At 37.7% G+C, this 17,412-nt stretch overlaps 1 protein-coding gene across 2 annotated transcripts in view; it reads left to right on the top strand.

Annotated features, from left to right (window-relative positions):
* The window catches only part of nfat5b (nuclear factor of activated T cells 5b), a 51,771-nt gene that overhangs the window by 24,784 nt on the left and 9,575 nt on the right, over window positions 1-17,412 (top strand). For both annotated transcript variants that reach the window (XM_030089082.1, XM_030089089.1), the window contains exons 7-12: window positions 1,515-1,649; window positions 1,737-1,789; window positions 2,672-2,804; window positions 2,958-3,032; window positions 3,206-3,309; window positions 3,509-5,405. In XM_030089082.1, the coding sequence (XP_029944942.1) occupies window positions 1,515-1,649; window positions 1,737-1,789; window positions 2,672-2,804; window positions 2,958-3,032; window positions 3,206-3,309; window positions 3,509-5,405 (2,397 nt within the window). The remainder of the gene's footprint in view (window positions 1-1,514; window positions 1,650-1,736; window positions 1,790-2,671; window positions 2,805-2,957; window positions 3,033-3,205; window positions 3,310-3,508; window positions 5,406-17,412) is intronic.

The raw sequence follows: 17,412 nt of genomic DNA, 5'->3' as shown, positions 1-17,412 counted from the left end.
GGGGAAAGGACAAAACAATAGAGGTGTGTGGACTTCCATTGTTTACACAGAGCCTGCTTGCAATCCAGGGAAATATCTTTCCACAAAATCTGAAACAAAAAAAGTAATCTCTCTTGGCTTGTGTACGTTTGTGTGTGTGTGTGTACCTGGGTGCCTACGTTTGCATGTGAAATTGTGTGTTGGAGGGAGAGGAAGGCGGTGAAAAATTGTGATTGTTACAACCACAGCAGTTAAACGTGTTGTGTTTTTTCCTCCCACTGTTAAAGACGTGCGGCGGAGGTCAGCTGGTGACTCTGAATGGCCTGTCGATGTGATGGTGTGTGACTGCCTCTCTCTCTCTGTCCTGTGATGGACTGATAGCCTGTCCACCACATTCCTGCCTGTACAAATAGTCAGCTGGGATCCACTCCAGCACACTGTGACCCTGAGTTGGATAAAGTGGTTTAGAGATGGATGGATGGATGGATGGATGGATGGATGGATGGATGGCTCTGGCCAGTCCTATTGATACGGCTGCTCATCAGATGTGGTGTTTTCACAGAAAGAACCGATTGTTAGCGTGTTTAAATCTAACTTGGTGGCACCATTTGGGAAGTTTAAGCATGTGTCTCTATTCTGCGGCCTGCATAGAAATGGTTTGGATCTTTTGCCACTCAGAAACCACCCCTTAAAAGTTGCATGTCCGACACTGAAGTTGGACATTTATTCCCTGCTTGTATCCCCAATAAACAAAAAGGATACCTGTTTCTCCCACCCTGTGCTCAAAAACCTTTCAGCCCCTTTGAGCCTCCACCAGTATGGTATTAAACACAACTTCTCTGTCCAGTGTTCAACAGATCCACTTAGAAATGTCTCAGGGTTTAAGATTGGTTTTTTTTTTTTGAGTTCTTAGAGAAAGTGCCTGTTTATTAAAATCATTCATAATAACATTCTACAGGATATAAGCTCTTTTTTTTGACGGAACAACTTTCTTGTCCTCATATTAAAATGTTGATCCAGTATTTACCATGTCTGAAGTGTGATGCTCAAATAGAACCCTCCACATCATAAACAATGGGAAAAAAAGTAACTTAAACTTTATATAAGATGATTGAACTTGATATTGAATAACTACCAAATCAGACACATTTAATTGTTCTAATCTAATCAGATGTTTCAACACCTGCGTAGAAGATATTTTTTTTAATTAATGGTCAAGGTTTTTGAAGCATGATCATCTGTGGTTACATTTTTACTTTTATCATACATTCAAGAGCATTTTCTGAACTTGTAGACCAGACACGACAATACGGATCATTGTTTGGACAGCATGTTTTTGGTCCCTGTAGCCTAGCTTTCACATATTATGATTCAGTAATCTTACTAAAACAGTCATCACCAGCTTCCTTCTTTGTGGAGAATTATTATTTTTTTTAACTTTCAAATGCATTGCCTCTTCTTGTTACATTGTTTTTCCTGTCCTTTGCTGTCATACCCCATTAAAGTGCCTCATTATTGTTGTGCTCTGTTCACAGCTCAGCCTGCTGGAGTTCCAGAAATACTGAAGAAGTCCCTTCACAGCTGTTCAGTGAGGGGCGGAGAAGAACTCTTCATCATCGGCAAAAACTTTCTCAAAGATACCAAAGTCATGTTTCAGGAGAACGTTTCTGGTATTAAATGAGCCCAGTGAACTATATTCGCACATTTCAAGTTAATTTTCTCCCTGTTCAACTTGCTGCATCCTCTCTTTCTTCCAGATGAGAAATCATGGAAAGCAGAGGCTGAAATCGACATGGAGCTGTTTCACCAGGTAAAACCTCTCTCTCTCTCTCTCTGTCTCTCGCTCTCTTTTTTTTGTGCCCTATTATTGTTGGTAATATCTACTAATGAGCTGATTAGATAGACAAGGCCATTTCAGATTTGTATGAGGCTTTAGATGTAATCATCTTAAATGGATGCTGGTTCAAAGGTTTGAGTAGTCTTATTGTGTGGTGACCTAATTACACAGTCTCAGAGGCTCGGCGGAGGGCGTCTCAACAGGACTGTTAAACCTTTGCCCTTGTTACTGAAATGGTCAGAAGTACCCGGACTGACAACGTTGCAGCTAGAAAGACCCTTCTTTTTAGTTTTGATTGTAATCTTGAGTTTCCTTTTAATCTTTACAGTCATTAGTTTTGGGCCCAAAAGAGTCATTTTCAGAGTGTCTTGAAACCCAAATTGGTCAGACTGCCTTTGGGTCTTTAGTCCTCAATGCTGAAGCAAAACTGCTTTTTTCAAAGCTTTATCGCCACCTGCTTCTGGTAGCCTGAACTGTCATGTGGTGGACATGATTACACTTTGATGTTTTTTTGCTGATCACAAACTACACCTGTTACCATTACTGTCAATTAATTCTAAAAGTTGTGGATTTTAGACTAATGATTAGTTCGTTACCTGTCAAAACATTCTTTCCAACCGTAAATTTAAAGTAAATGATTTACCAAGTTAAAAATAATCTCCTTATGTAAGCATTCCCTTTATTTCTGTTGTAAACTGTAGTTCACTCATATCTCTAGCCCAGAGAATTACATGACTTGTTCTATTTTTAATCACTGATTTAATGCGGTGACTTTTGGATTTCCTCTGATTCATGAAGTGTAATTCATTGTGCTCGTTGCTCACTGAGATGACATTGCTTTTTATTATTCTCAAGAATCATTTAATAGTGAAGGTACCGCCATACCAGAACCAAGCCATCACTTCCCCTGTGTGTGTGGGAATCTACGTGGTGACAAACGCTGGGAGATCTCATGATGTTCAGCCCTTCACCTACACTCCAGAGCCAGGTTCGTTTCAGCTTATCTGCTCATTCCAAGGTTCTTGTTAAGTAGTGAATCACCTTTAGATTTTTTTTTCAGAATGTTTGTTATATTTACTGACTGACTAAAGAAAGTGTCTCGTAGTTGAATTTATTTTCCTGTCTGCCAACATTCTTGCAGTCAAACCAGATGTTTCTGTGAAGGAAGAGATTCCCTCTCCAGTGAAGAATTGTTCTTTCGAGGAGCAAATTAAAGGTTAATTAAGTTTGAATTTCACTATTGTATTCATTCATTATTGTGATACTTTTATACTTTTCAAGAGAGAAAAAAATGATTAAGCCAGACTCTCTGACAGAGCAACAGTTTTGCATGCTTCATAGAGTCAGAACTGCAGAAAGACGTCCTTCATGTAATTGTTTCCTCTACAGGTCGAGATAGTGGATTGATGCCTTCAATGTTGCCTCTAGTAAAGAGAGAGGATGTTACTCCGATGGAAGTGACAAGCAACCTCCAATCCTCTGGAGTATTTAAGGTGATGTGGTGACCTACAAGTTTATTCAGTGTCTCTCTGTTAGGTCTTTAAATATTTGATTGAATTCTCTTTTTACTTTAATGCCCTGCAGAGAAGAGTTTGCTCATAAATGCAAGTTGGAAAACAGGAGAGCTGAAATCGTACCTGATTGAGTTAAAGTAACTCATCTCACTTTATCTGTTTTGTTTGTCCCCAGCAGTCTGGAGACCTTTGTCCGGCCCAGCAGACCTTGGATATGACAACGGGACATCTAAATAAAAGCAGAGCTTTTCCCAACAACCTGTCTCCGTCTGCGGGCAATCCAGACAAAGGCCCAGCTCCAGTTTTCCCTAACGCTGAGCCTTTAAGCACCATCCAGAAGCAGGATATTGCTGCTAGCAGCTCGTTTCCTGTGCAGGCGGACTCCCTCCTCCAGCAAGGTTCCCAGCAGTTCCTTCTTGAGTCCAGAGATGGCATCCGGCAGGAGAGGACAGGCAGCGGTTCTGGGGCTGTCAGGCTCTGCGGGGAACCTGCAACCCAACAGCAGCAGCTGCAACTGTTTCCTCCAGATGAAGTCGCACAGCTCGAGGAAGCAGTGAGACAACTGAAAGCTGAAGCGTTCTGCAACCTGCCACTTCAGTCTGACAGCTCCATCGCCAAACAGCAGCAGCAGCAACACATTCAGCATCAACAACAGATCCAAAAACAGCAAATCCAACAGCAGCAGCAGCAGCAAATTCAACAACAACAAATTCAACAGCAGCAGCAAATTCAACAACAGCAGCAGCAAATTCAACAGCAGCAGCAAATTCAACAGCAGCAACAAATTCAACAGCAACAACAGCAGCAAATCCAGCAGCAGCAGGCTTTGGAGAATTTGCAGCGGCAACTGTTCCAGTCCCAGATTCAGATGCAGTGTGGCATGTTCCCAGATGCTTCTCCAGGAAAAACTGCAGAGCATCAGGGCTCGTCGCAGGGGGTTGTTCCAAACCAGAGTTCTCTTTTCCAGCAGCCCCAACAGCAACAACAACAACAACAACAGCAGCAGCAAGCAGCTCTTTTTCAACAGGCAAATGACCTTTCCATTCAGACCAACTTCCTCCAACAGACACCCTCCCACCCGTCACCACCCATATTCCGCAATCCTGAACCGCAGGATCCACAGGTGGCCCTGTTTCAGAAAGCCTCCCAGGAGCAGGTCCAAGCTGGTCTCTTTCAAACCACCATGACAGTCCTGCAGTCTCCAGAGCAGCAGCCTTCAACTCCTGGACTGTTCCTCCCCCAGGCCCCCCTGTCCTGCCAGCTTTCAACAGGCACTGCTCAGCAGCAGCAGCAGCAGCAGCAACAGCAGCAGATGGCCTACCTGAATGCCCTGCAGTCCTCCTCTCCTGAGCCACAAGCAGTATTTCAGGCCCAGGGCCAGATCTCCCCCATCCAGCAGCAGAGAAGCCCCATGGAGCAGCAGCAGCAGCCTTCCCAGCCACAGCCTCACACACAGCCAGCTCAGCCCGCTGCCCTGTTTCAGACCATCCCCTCACATCCATCGGCGAATGCGCTCTCTCCAGGACAGCAGCAGCAACAGCAGGCTGGTCTGCTCTTTTGCAGCAGTGCCGTGCCCGCCTCAGACCAGGCCTCCAGCCTCCTGTTCAGCAGCCAGGGACAGATGCCCCCTCCGACCAGCACCAGTCTGGTTTCTCAGGAGCCCCAAAACCCTTCGCTGCTTTTTTCCCAGCCCAGCATGGTGAACGTTAACCAGCAGGATCGCTCTGAGCCCATGGCCTTGGGGAACCCCACCGATCCGCGGCAGCAAGCCATGTTTCAGGAGCAGCAGCCCATGCAGCTGGGCAGCAGCGGCGGTGGCGGCAGCCGGCCGGAGCAGCCTGTCGGCCTCTTCATGCCCCAGTCCAGCATGGGCTCGCTGCAGGGGGGACTGTCGCCTCAGGAGCTGTCCCAGTCTGGCTTGTACGCACCACAAAACGGAGTGGCCAACCTCCAGACGACCACCTCCTCTCCGGTTCAACAGCCAGGGACTTTGTTTCAAACAGCTATGAGTGGAAGGATCAGTCAGCCCGGCCAGCCTCAGCAGCCAGGCCTGTTCATCTTCAACATGCAGAATGGTGAGTTCGTTTTCTTGCCTCGTGATTTGCAATCTTGTGTTATTTTCTACAAACCTATAGCTACCTTTCAACACTAGAAGCCTCTCATCTCTCAAGTGTTCCAGCTTTGCTGACTCCTTGTTTTGGTTTTGTAGTCCACACACTCACAGTTTTGTTTCATGCTCTTGTTTCTTTAATAATTTGTTTTATGGACATGAATGAATGAATGAATGAATACATTTATTCGAGGTACAGGAAAAGCAACACAAAATATATTGTACAATAACGAACACAAAATTCCCCACACTGGGCAGAAAAAAAAAGATTATACAGAAGCAAAGACATGAAGGATGCAATCACAAAGTAACTGGGAAAAGTAACAGAGCATCTGGCAAATACATGTAAGTGAGGCGAAGCCACTTCAATCTAAAACTAGAAAAATTTGCAGTTCCTGAAGAAACTGCAAGTGTGAATGCTGAGCTGAAAATGCTAAACTGTAATGCAGAAGAAGTTCAAGAAGAAAGGTTGAAAAGGAAGTTGAAAAATTTTGACAAAGCTTGAAAATACTGCAAAGACTTGAAAAAGGTTGATAAAGGTTGAAAACCTTTGAAAACACTGCAAAAAGTTGAAAAACCTTGAAAAAGGTGAAAACGCTGCAGAAAGTTGAAAAAGGTTGAAAAGACTGCAAAAAGTTGAAAAAGGTTGAAAAAGTTTTAAAATACTGCAAAAAGTTGAAAAAGTTTTAAAAAAGGTTGAAAACACTCTAAAAAGTTGAAAAAGGTTGAAAAAGGTTGAAAACACTTCAAAAAGTTGAAATAGTTTGAAAAAGTTGGAAAACACTGTAAAAAGTTGAGAAAAGTTGAGAAAGGTTGAAAACGCTGCAAAAAGTTGAAAATCGTTGAAAAAGTTCAAAAACGCTGCAAAAACTTGAAGAAAGTTGAAAAAGTTTGAAAACGCTGCAAAAAGTTGAAAATCGTTGAAAAAGTTGAAAAACGCTGCAAAAACTTGAAAAAAGTTGAAAAAGTTTGAAAACGCTGCAAAAAGTTGAAAATCGTTGAAAAAGTTGAAAAACGCTGCAAAAACTTGAAAAAAGTTGAAAAAGTTTGAAAACGCTGCAAAAAGTTGAAAATCGTTGAAAAATGCTGCAAAAAGTTGAAAAAGGTTGAAAAAGTTTGAAAACGTTGCAAAAAGTTGGAAAAACTTTAAGAAAGTTGAAGAAACAGCAGAGTCAGTGTCAGAGTAACAGAGGATCAATAGAGCTCCAGTCTGAATGGAAAAGTCCAGACTCATCAAGCAGCAGCAGCACAACAGGTGTGTCTGTTGCTATGGAGACCAGCTGCACAGCAGCCATGACAGTGAACCAGCAGTTCTTATGGAGTGCGCATGGTTGAGAAAATGTCATTCCTCGAGGACCCAGAGGTGACATTGAAAATGATTTGTTCACAATCAGATTCAGAAGTCTTTCATGAATATAATGGTGCAGGAATCATGTCTGTAGGATCATCCATTCAGCCACCGCGATGGTACGAACATGAGTGAAGTTTTGGATTTGAGTGAGAAAATCTCTCTCCAAAATGCATTGGAGCGGATGGGAGAAAATCCTGCGCTCTCCTCACAGAAATGCAGCTGAAGAGAGAACCGTTTGAGATAGAGACAAAATGATTCAATTGTACGGGTCACAACAAAAATGGCTACGTTTAGAGAGGTAATTGTGTAGATTGAGCCAGAAATGTGGCCAGGGGGACGAGAAAAGAATAATTTTTTTGGTTTAAATTCAGAGCCTCCTGCACTCTAAATTCCTTTCTCCCACTCTAGCTTTTCCAATACACACCCATTGTAAACTCCAAAAACGGCTGAAATGCTCTCCGTACTTGAAGGCTCACAGTTTAAATTTGGTAAAAGATCTGGACATCATATAACACACCTGAATAGAGGACAAAAATGCCTACATTTTGCAAGTAAAATGACGTGTCTACGTCAAAGTATGACAAAGTTGTAAGGGGTCAAAGTTGAAGGAGTTGAAAGGTCAGTTGCAGGGTTTTCCCATTGACTTCAATGTTAAAAATAATTTTTAAAAGTTGAAATATTTCAAAAAGTTGAACAAAGTTGAAAAAGTTTAAAAAGGTTGAAGAAAGGGTTTAAAAAGTTGAATATTTTAAAAGTTGAATAGTTAAAATCGGTTAAGATTTGAAGGAGTTATAAGGTTCCAAAGTTTGAAAAAATCTCCATCCGTTAACATGGGGCAGAAAGTTGCACAAAAGTTGAAATATTTCAAAAAGTTTAAAAGATATTAAAAAGTTAGAACATTGCCAGAATGTCCTTAAAAAGCTGCACAATTTGATATCTGAATGGTTCAAATCGGACAAGATTTGAAGGAGGAGAAGCGTGTCGAAAAACGGCGGAAGAAGTCAGAATAACTAGAAAAATTTGCAGTTCCTGAAGAAACTGCAAGTGTGAATGCTGAGCTGAAAATGCTAAACTGTAATGCAGAAGAAGTTCAAGAAGAACGGTTGAAAAGGAAGTTGAAAAATTTTGACAAAGCTTGAAAACACTGCAAAGAGTTGAAAAAGGTTGATAAAGGTTGAAAACCGTTGAAAACACTGCAAAAAGTTAAAAAAAAAACCTTGAAAAAGGTGAAAACGCTGCAAAAAGTTGAAAAAGGTTGAAAAGACTGCAAAAAGTTGAAAAAGGTTGAAAAAGTTTTAAAATACTGCAAAAAGTTGAAAAAGTTTTAAAAAAGGTTGGAAACACTCTAAAAAGTTGAAAAAGGTTGAAAACACTTCAAAAAGTTGAAAAACACTGTAAAAAGTTGAGAAAAGTTGAGAAAGGTTGAAAACGCTGCAAAAAGTTGAAAATCGTTGAAAAAGTTGAAAAACGCTGCAAAAACTTGAAAAAAGTTGAAAAAGTTTGAAAACACTGCATAAAGTTGAAAATCGTTGAAAAAGTTGAAAAACGCTGCAAAAACTTGAAGAAAGTTGAAAAAGTTTGAAAACGCTGCAAAAAGTTGAAAATCGTTGAAAAAGTTGAAAAACGCTGCAAAAACTTGAAAAAAGTTGGAAAAGTTTGAAAACGCTGCAAAAAGTTGAAAATCGTTGAAAAAGTTGAAAAACGCTGCAAAAACTTGAAAAAAGTTGAAAAAGTTTGAAAACGCTGCAAAAAGTTGAAAATCGTTGAAAAAGTTGAAAAACGCTGCAAAAACTTGAAAAAAGTTGAAAAAGTTTGAAAACGCTGCAAAAAGTTGAAAATCATTGAAAAATGCTGCAAAAAGTTGAAAAAGGTTGAGAAAAGTTGAAAAAGTTGAAAAACGCTGCAAAAACTTGAAAAAAGTTGAAAAAGTTTGAAAACGCTGCAAAAACTTGAAAATCGTTGAAAAAGTTTGAAAACGCTGCAAAAAGTTGAAAATTGTTGAAAAAGTTTGAAAACACTACAAAAAGTTGAAAATCGTTGAAAAAGTTGAAAAACGCTGCAAAAAGTTGAAAAAAGTTGAAAAAGTTTGAAAACGTTGCAAAAAGTTGGAAAAGGTTGAAAAAGTTTGAAAACGTTGCAAAAAGTTGGAAAACCTTTAAGAAAGTTGAAGAAACAGCAGAGTCAGTGTCAGAGTAACAGAGGATCAATGGAGCTCCAGTCTGAATGGAAAAGTCCAGACTCATCAAGCAGCAGCAGCACAACAGGTGTGTCTGTTGCTATGGAGACCAGCTGCACAGCAGCCATGACAGTGAACCAGCAGTTCTTATGGAGTGCGCATGGTTGAGAAAATGTCATTCCTCGAGGACCCAGAGGTGACATTGAAAAAGATTTGTTCACAATCAGATTCAGAAGTCTTCCATGAATGTAATGGTGCAGGAATAATGTCTGTAGGATCATCCATTCAGCCACTGTGATGGTACGAACATGAGCGAAGTTTTGGATTTGAGTGAGAAAATCTCTCTCCAAAATGCATTGGAGCGGATGGGAGAAAATCCTGCGCTCTCCTCACAGAAATGCAGCTGAAGAGAGAACCGTTTGAGATAGAGACAAAATGACTCAATTATACGGGTCACAACAAAAATGGCTACGTTTAGAGAGGTAATTGTGTAGATTGAGCCAGAAATGTGGCCAGGGGGACGAGAAAAGAATTATTTTTTCGGTTAAAATTCAGAGCCTCCCGCACTCTAAATTCCTTTCTCCCACTCTAGCTTTTCCAATACACACCCATTGTAAACTCCAAAAACGGCTGAAATGCTCTCCGTACTTGAAGGCTCACAGTTTAAATTTGGTAAAAGATCTGGACATGATATAACATACCTAAATAGAGGACAAAAATGCCTACATTTTGCAAGTAAAATGAAGTGTCTACGTCAAAGTATGACAAAGTTGTAAGGGGTCAAAGTTGAAGGAGTTGAAAGGTCAGTTGCAGGGTTTTCCCATTGACTTCAATGTTAAAAATAATTTTAAAAAGTTGAAATATTTCAAAAAGTTGAACAAAGTTGAAAAAGTTGAAAAAGGTTGAAGAAAGGGTTTAAAAAGTTGAATATTTTAAAAGTTGAATGGTTAAAATCGGTTAAGATTTGAAGAAGTTATAAGGTTCCAAAGTTTGAAAAAATCTCCATCCGTTAACATGGGGCAGAAAGTTGCACAAAAGTTGAAATATTTCAAAAAGTTTAAAAGATATGAAAAAGTTAGAACATTGCCAGAATGTCCTTAAAAAGCTGCACAATTTGATATCTGAATGGTTCAAATCGGACAAGATTTGAAGGAGTAGAAACGTGTCAAAAAACGGCGGAAGAAGTCAGAATAATAACTAGAAAAAATTTGCAGTTCCTGAAGAAACTGCAAGTGTGAATGCTGAGCTGAAAATGTTAAACTGTAATGCAGAAAAACTGAATAAGAAAAGGCGAAAAACCCTGAAATAAAGTTGAAAAAGGTTGAAAAAGGCAAGAAAAACACTGCAAAAAGTTGAAAAGGGTTGAAAAAAGTTGAAAAAGGTTGAAAAAGTTTGAAAACACTGCAAAAAGTTGAAAAAGTTTGAAAAAGGCTGAAAACACTGCAAAAATTTGAAAAATGTTGAAAAAAGTTGAAAAACTGCAAAAAGTTGAAAAAGGTTGAAAACACTGCAAAAATTTGAAAAAGGTTGAAAAAGTTTGAAAAAGGTTGAAAACACTGCAAAAAGTTGAAAAATGTTGAAAAAAGTTGAAAAAGGTTGAAAAATTTTAAAAAAAGGTTGAAAACATTACAAAAAGTTGAAAAAGTTTGAAAAAGGTTGAAAACACTGCAAAAAGTTGAAAATTTTTAAAAAATTTGAAAGAGTTTGAAAAAGGTTGAAAACACTGCAAAAAGTTGAAAAGGGTTAAAAAAGGTTGAAAACACTGCAAAAAGTTGAAAAAGTTTGAAAACACTGCAAAAAGTTGAAAAAAGGTGAAAAAGGTTGAAAACACTGCAAAAAGTTGAAAAAAGGTGAAAAAGGTTGAAAACACTGCAAAAAGTTGAAAAAGTTTGAAAAAGTTTCAAAACACTGCAAAAAGTTGAAAAAGGTTAAAAAAGGTTGAAAACACTGCAAAAACTTAAAAAAGTTGATAGAGGTAGAAGGATCAGTAGAGTCAGTGTCAGAGTAACAGAGGATCAATAGAGCTCCAGTCTTAATGGGAAAATCCAGACTAATCAAGCAGCAGCAGCACAACAGGTGTGTCTGTTGCTATGGAGACCAGCTGCACAGCAGCCATGACAGTGAATCAGCACTTTTTAATGGAGTGCGCATGGTTGAAGAAATGGCATTTCTCGGGGACCAAGATGTGAAATTGAAAAAGATTTTCACACAGTCAGATTCAGAAGCCTTTCATGAATTTAATGGTGCAGGAATCATGTATGTATGGTCTTCCATTCAGCCACAGCGATTGTGCGAACACGAGTGAAGTTTTGGATTCAGGCGTCTCGAAAATGCATTGGACCGGATGGGAGAAAAATCTGCACTCTCCTCAAACAAATGCCTCTGGAGAGAGAACCGTTTGAGGTAGAGACAAAGTGAGTCAATTTTACGGGTCACAAGAAAAATTCCTACGTTTTGAGCTATAATTTGTGCAGACTGAGTCAGAAATGTGGCCGTACGGACGAGAAAAGTATTTTTTTTTTGGTTAAAATTCAGAGCCTCCCGCACTCTGAATTCCTTTCTCCCACTCTAGCTTTTCCAATACACACCCATTGTAAACTCCAAAAACGGCTGAAATTCTCTCCGTACTTGAAGGCTCACAGTTTAAATTTGGTAAAAGATCTTGCAATGATATTACATACCTGAATAGAGGACAAAAATGCCTACGTTTTAAAAGTTAAATGACTTTTCTATGTGAAAGTATGACAAAGTTTTAAGGGTTCAAAGTTGAAGGAGTTGAAAGGTCAGTTGAAGGGGTTTTCCATCCACTTCAATGTTAAAAATAATTTTAAAAAGTTGAAATATTTCAAAAAGTTTAAAAAGGTTTAAAAAGTTTAAAAAGGTTTAAGAAAGGGTTTAAAAAGTTGAATAGTTTAAAAGTTGAATGGTTAAAATCGGTTAAGATTTGAAGAAGTTATAAGGTTCCAAAGTTTGAAAAAATCTCCATCCGTTAACATGGGGCAAAAAGTTGCACAAAAGTTGAAATATTTCAAAAAGTTTAAAAGGTTTTAAAAAGCTAGAACATAGCAGGAATGTCCTTAAAAAGCTGAACATTTTGATATTTGAATGGTTGAAATAGGACAAAAACTGTAGGAGGAGTTAAGTGCCAAAAAATGGGGGAAGAAGTCAGAATAAAAATAAAGAAACAGGAAAACAAAGGTGTGAATGCCTTCAGCATTCACACAACTAGAAAAAATTTGCAGTTCCTGAAGAAACTGCAAGTGTGAATGCTGAGTTGAAAATGTTAAACTGTAATGCAGAAAAAGCTCAATAAGCAAAGTTGAAAAACACTGAAATAAAGTTAAAAATGGTTGAAAAAGTTTGAAAACACTGCAAAAAGTTGAAAAGCGTTGAAAATACTGCGAAAATTTGAAAAAAGTTGAAAGAAGTTGAAAAAGTTTGAAAACACTGTAAAAAGTTAAAAAAGTTTGAAAACGCTTCAAAAAGTTGAAAAGGGTTGAAAAAAGTTGAAAAAGGTTGAAAAGGTTTGAAAAAGGTTGAAAACATTGCAAAAAGTTGAAAAGGGTTAAAAAAGGTTGAAAACCATGCAAAAAGTTGAAAAGGTTTGAAAAAAGTTGAAAAAGTTTGAAAAAGTTTGAAAATGATTGAAAACACTGCAAAAAGTTGAAAAAGGTTGAAAAAAGTTGAAAAAGTTTCAAAAAGTTTGAAAACACTGCATAAAGTTGAAAAAGTCTGAAAAAGGTCGAAAACGCTGCAAAAAGTTGAGAAATGTTGAAAAAGGTTCAAAATACTGCAAAAAGTTGAAAAAGGTTAAAAAAGTATGAAAACACTGCAAAAAGTTGAAAAATGTTGAAAAAGGTTGAAAACACTGCAAAAAGTTGAAAAAGTGTAAAAACGAATGAAAACACTGCAAAAAAAATTTGAAAATGTTGAAAAAGGTTGAAAACACTGCAAAAAGTTGAAAAAGGTTTAAAAAAGGTGAAAAAGGTTGAAAAATTTTGAAAAAGGTTGAAAACACTGTAAAAAGTTGAAAAGGTTGAAAAAAGGTGAAAAAGGTTGAAATATTTTGAAAAATGTTGAAAAATTTTGAAAAATGTTGAAAACACTGTAAAAAGTTGAAAAGGGTTAAAAAAAAGTTGAAAAAGGTTGAAAACACTCTAAAAACTTGAAAAGGGTCGAAAAAAGTTGAAAAAGGTTGAAAACACTGCAAAAAGCTGAAAAAGTTTGAAAAAGGTTAAAAACACTGCAAAAAGTTGAAAAGGGTTGAAAAAAGTTGAAAAAGGTTGAAAAAGGTTGAAAACACTGCAAAAACTTAAAACAGTTGATAGAGGTAGAAGGAGCAGTGGAGTCAGTGTCAGAGTAACAGAGGATCAATAGAGCTCCAGTCTTAAAGGAAAAATCCAGACTAATAATCAAGCAGCAGCAGCACAACAGGTGTGTCTGTTGCAATGGAGACCAGCTGCACAGCAGCCATGACAGTGAATCAGCACTTTTTAATGGAGTGCGCATGGTTGAAGAAATGGCATTTCTCGGGGACCAAGATGTGAAATTGAAAAAGATTTTCACACAGTCAGATTCAGAAGCCTTTCATGAATTTAATGGTGCAGGAATCATGTCTGTAGGATCATCCATTCAGCCATACCAATTGTGCGAACACGAGTGAAGTTTTGGATTCAGGCGTCTCGAAAATGCATTGGAGCGGATGGGAGAAAATTCTGCACTCTCCTCAAACAAATGCCTCTGGAGAGAGAACCGTTTGAGATAGAGACAAAGTGACTCAATTGTACGGGTCACAAGAGAAATTCCTACATTTAGAGGGGTTATTGTGCAGATTGAGCCAGAAATGTGGCCGTACGGACGAGAAAAGAATTTTTTTTTTGGTTAAAATTCAGAGCCTCCCGCACTCTAAATTTGATTCTCCCACTCTAGCTTTTCCAATACACACCCATTATAAACTTCAGAAACGGCTAAAATTCCCTCCATACTTGAAGCCTCACAGTTTAAATTTGGTAAAAGATCTTGAGATGATACTACATACCTGAATAGAGGACAAAAATGCCTACGTTTTAAAAGTAAAATGACTTGTCTATGTGAAAGTATGACAAAGTAGCAAGGGTTGAAAGTTGAAGGAGTTGAAAGGTCAGTTGAAGGGTTTTCCCATCCACTTCAATGTTAAAAATAATTTTAAAAAGTTGAAATATTTCAAAAAGTTGAACAAAGTTGAAATAGTTGAAAAAGGTTGAAGAAAGGGTTTAAAAAGTTGAATAGTTTAAAAGTTGAATGGTTAAAATCGGTTAAGATTTGAAAAAGTTACAAGGTTTCAAAATTTGAAAAAATCTCCATCCGTTAACATGGGGCAAAAAGTTGCACAAAAGTTGAAATATTTCAAAAAGTTTAAGAGATATCAAAAAGTTAGAACATAGCCGGAAAGTCCTTAAAAAGCTGCACAATTTGATATCTGAATGGTTCAAATCGGACAAAATTTGTAGGAGGAGAAGCGTGCCAAAAAACAGGGGAAGAAGTCGGAATAAAAATAAAGATTTGGAATGTAATAGTGTGAATGCCTTCAGCATTCACACAACTAGAAAAATTTGCAGTTCCTGAAGAAACTGCAAGTGTGAATGCTGAGCTGAAAATGCTAAACTGTAATGCAGAAAAACTGAATAAGAAAAGGTGAAAAACCCTGAAATAAAGTTGAAAAAGGTAGAAAAACACTGCAAAAAGTTGAAAAAGTTTGAAAACACTGCAAAAAGTTGAAAAATGTTGAAAAAGGATCAAAACACTGCAAAAAGTTGAAAAGGGTTGAAAAAGTTTGAAAACACTGCAAAAAGTTGAAAAAGTTTGAAAAAGGTTGAAAACACTGCAAAAAGTTGAAAAATGTTGAAAAAGGTTGAAAACACTGCAAAAAGTTCAAAAAGTTTGAAAACACTGCAAAAAGTTGAAAAAGGTTGAAAAAGTTTTAAAACACTGCAAAAAGTTGAAAAAGTTTTTAAAAAGTTTGAAAACACTGCAAAAAGTTGAAAAAGTTGGAAAAAGTTGGAAAACACTGTAAAAAGTTGAAAATCGTTGAAAAAGTTGAAAAACGCTGCAAAAACTTGAAAAAAGTTGAAAAAGTTTGAAAACGCTGCAAAAAGTTGAAAATCGTTGAAAAAGTTGAAAAACGCTGCAAAAACTTGAAAAAAGTTGAAAAAGTTTGAAAACGCTGCAAAAAGTTGAAAATCGTTGAAAAAGTTGAAAAATGCTGCAAAAAGTTGAAAAAGGTTGAAAAAGTTTGAAAACGTTGCAAAAAGTTGGAAAAACTTTAAGAAAGTTGAAGAAACAGCAGAGTCAGTGTCAGAGTAACAGAGGATCAACAGAGCTCCAGTCTGAATGGAAAAGTCCAGACTCATCAAGCAGCAGCAGCACAACAGGTGTGTCTGTTGCTGTGGAGACCAGCTGCACAGCAGCCATGACAGTGAACCAGCAGTTCTTATGGAGTGCGCATGGTTGAGAAAATGTCATTCCTCGAGGACCCAGAGGTGACATTGAAAAAGATTTGTTCACAATCAGATTCAGAAGTCTTTCATGAATTTAATGGTGCAGGAATCATGTCTGTAGAATCATCCATTCAGCCACCGTGATGTTGCGAACATGAGAGAAGTTTTGGATTTGAGTGAGAAAATCTCTCTCCAAAATGCATTGGAGCGGATGGGAGAAAATCCTGCGCTCTCCTCACAGAAATGCAGCTGGAGAGAGAACCGTTTGAGATAGAGACAAAATGACTCAATTGTACGGGTCACAACAAAAATGGCTACGTTTAGAGAGGTAATTGTGTAGATTGAGCCAGAAATGTGGCCAGGGGGACGAGAAAAGAATAATTTTTTTGGTTTAAATTCAGAGCCTCCCGCACTCTAAATTCCTTTCTCCCACTCTAGCTTTTCCAATACACACCCATTGTAAACTCCAAAAACGGCTGAAATGCTCTCCGTACTTGAAGGCTCACAGTTTAAATTTGGTAAAAGATCTGGACATGATATAACATACCTGAATAGAGGACAAAAATGCCTACATTTTGCAAGTAAAATGACGTGTCTACGTCAAAGTATGACAAAGTTGTAAGGGGTCAAAGTTGAAGGAGTTGAAAGGTCAGTTGAAGGGTTTTCCCATTGACTTCAATGTTAAAAATAATTTTAAAAAGTTGAAATATTTCAAAAAGTTGAACAAAGTTGAAAAAGTTGAAAAAGGTTGAAGAAAGGGTTTAAAAAGTTGAATAGTTGAAAAGTTGAATGGTTAAAATCGGTTAAGATTTGAAGAAGTTATAAGGTTCCAAAGTTTGAAAAAATCTCCATCCGTTAACATGGGGCAGAAATTTGCACAAAAGTTGAAATATTTCAAAAAGTTTAAAAGATATTAAAAAGTTAGAACATTGCCAGAATGTCCTTAAAAAGCTGCACAATTTGATATATGAATGGTTCAAATCGGACAAGATTTGAAGGAGTAGAAGCGTGTCAAAAAACGGCGGAAGAAGTCAGAATAATAATAATAATAATAATAACTAGAAAAATTTGCAGTTCCTGAAGAAACTGCAAGTGTGAACGCTGAGCTGAAAATGCTAAACTGTAATGCAGAAGAAGTTCAAGAAGAAAGGTTGAAAAGGAAGTTGACAAATTTTGACAAAGCTTGAAAACACTGCAAAGAGTTGAAAAAGGTTGATAAAGGTTGAAAACCGTTGAAAACACTGCAAAAAGTTAAAAAAAAACCTTGAAAAAGGTGAAAACGCTGCAAAAAGTTGAAAAAGGTTGAAAAGACTGCAAAAAGTTGAAAAAGGTTGAAAAAGTTTTAAAATACTGCAAAAAGTTGAAAAAGTTTTAAAAAAGGATGAAAACACTCTAAAAAGTTGAGAAAAGTTGAGAAAGGTTGAAAACGCTGCAAAAAGTTGAAAATCGTTGAAAAAGTTCAAAAACGCTGCAAAAACTTGAAAAAAGTTGAAAAAGTTTGAAAACGCTGCAAAAAGTTGAAAATCGTTGAAAAAGTTGAAAAACGCTGCAAAAACTTGAAAAAAAGTTGAAAAAGTTTGAAAACGCTGCAAAAACTTGAAAAAAGTTGAAAAAGTTTGAAAACGCTGCAAAAAGTTGAAAATCGTTGAAAAAGTTGAAAAACGCTTCAAAAACTTGAAAAAAGTTGAAAAAGTTTGAAAACGCTGCAAAAAGTTGAAAATCGTTGAAAAAGTTGAAAAACGCTGCAAAAAGTTGAAAAAGGTTGAAAAAGTTTGAAAACGTTGCAAAAAGTTGGAAAAACTTTAAGAAAGTTGAAGAAACAGCAGAGTCAGTGTCAGAGTAACAGAGGATCAATAGAGCTCCAGTCTGAATGGAAAAGTCCAGACTCATCAAGCAGCAGCAGCACAACAGGTGTGTCTGTTGCTATGGAGACCAGCTGCACAGCAGCCATGACAGTGAACCAGCAGTT

This window comes from Salarias fasciatus, chromosome 1, assembly GCF_902148845.1.
Source record: "Salarias fasciatus chromosome 1, fSalaFa1.1, whole genome shotgun sequence".
NCBI classification, from domain to species: domain Eukaryota; kingdom Metazoa; phylum Chordata; class Actinopteri; order Blenniiformes; family Blenniidae; genus Salarias; species Salarias fasciatus.
Note: the sequence above shows the minus strand (reverse complement) of the source record. Positions and strands in the feature narration are given on the sequence as shown.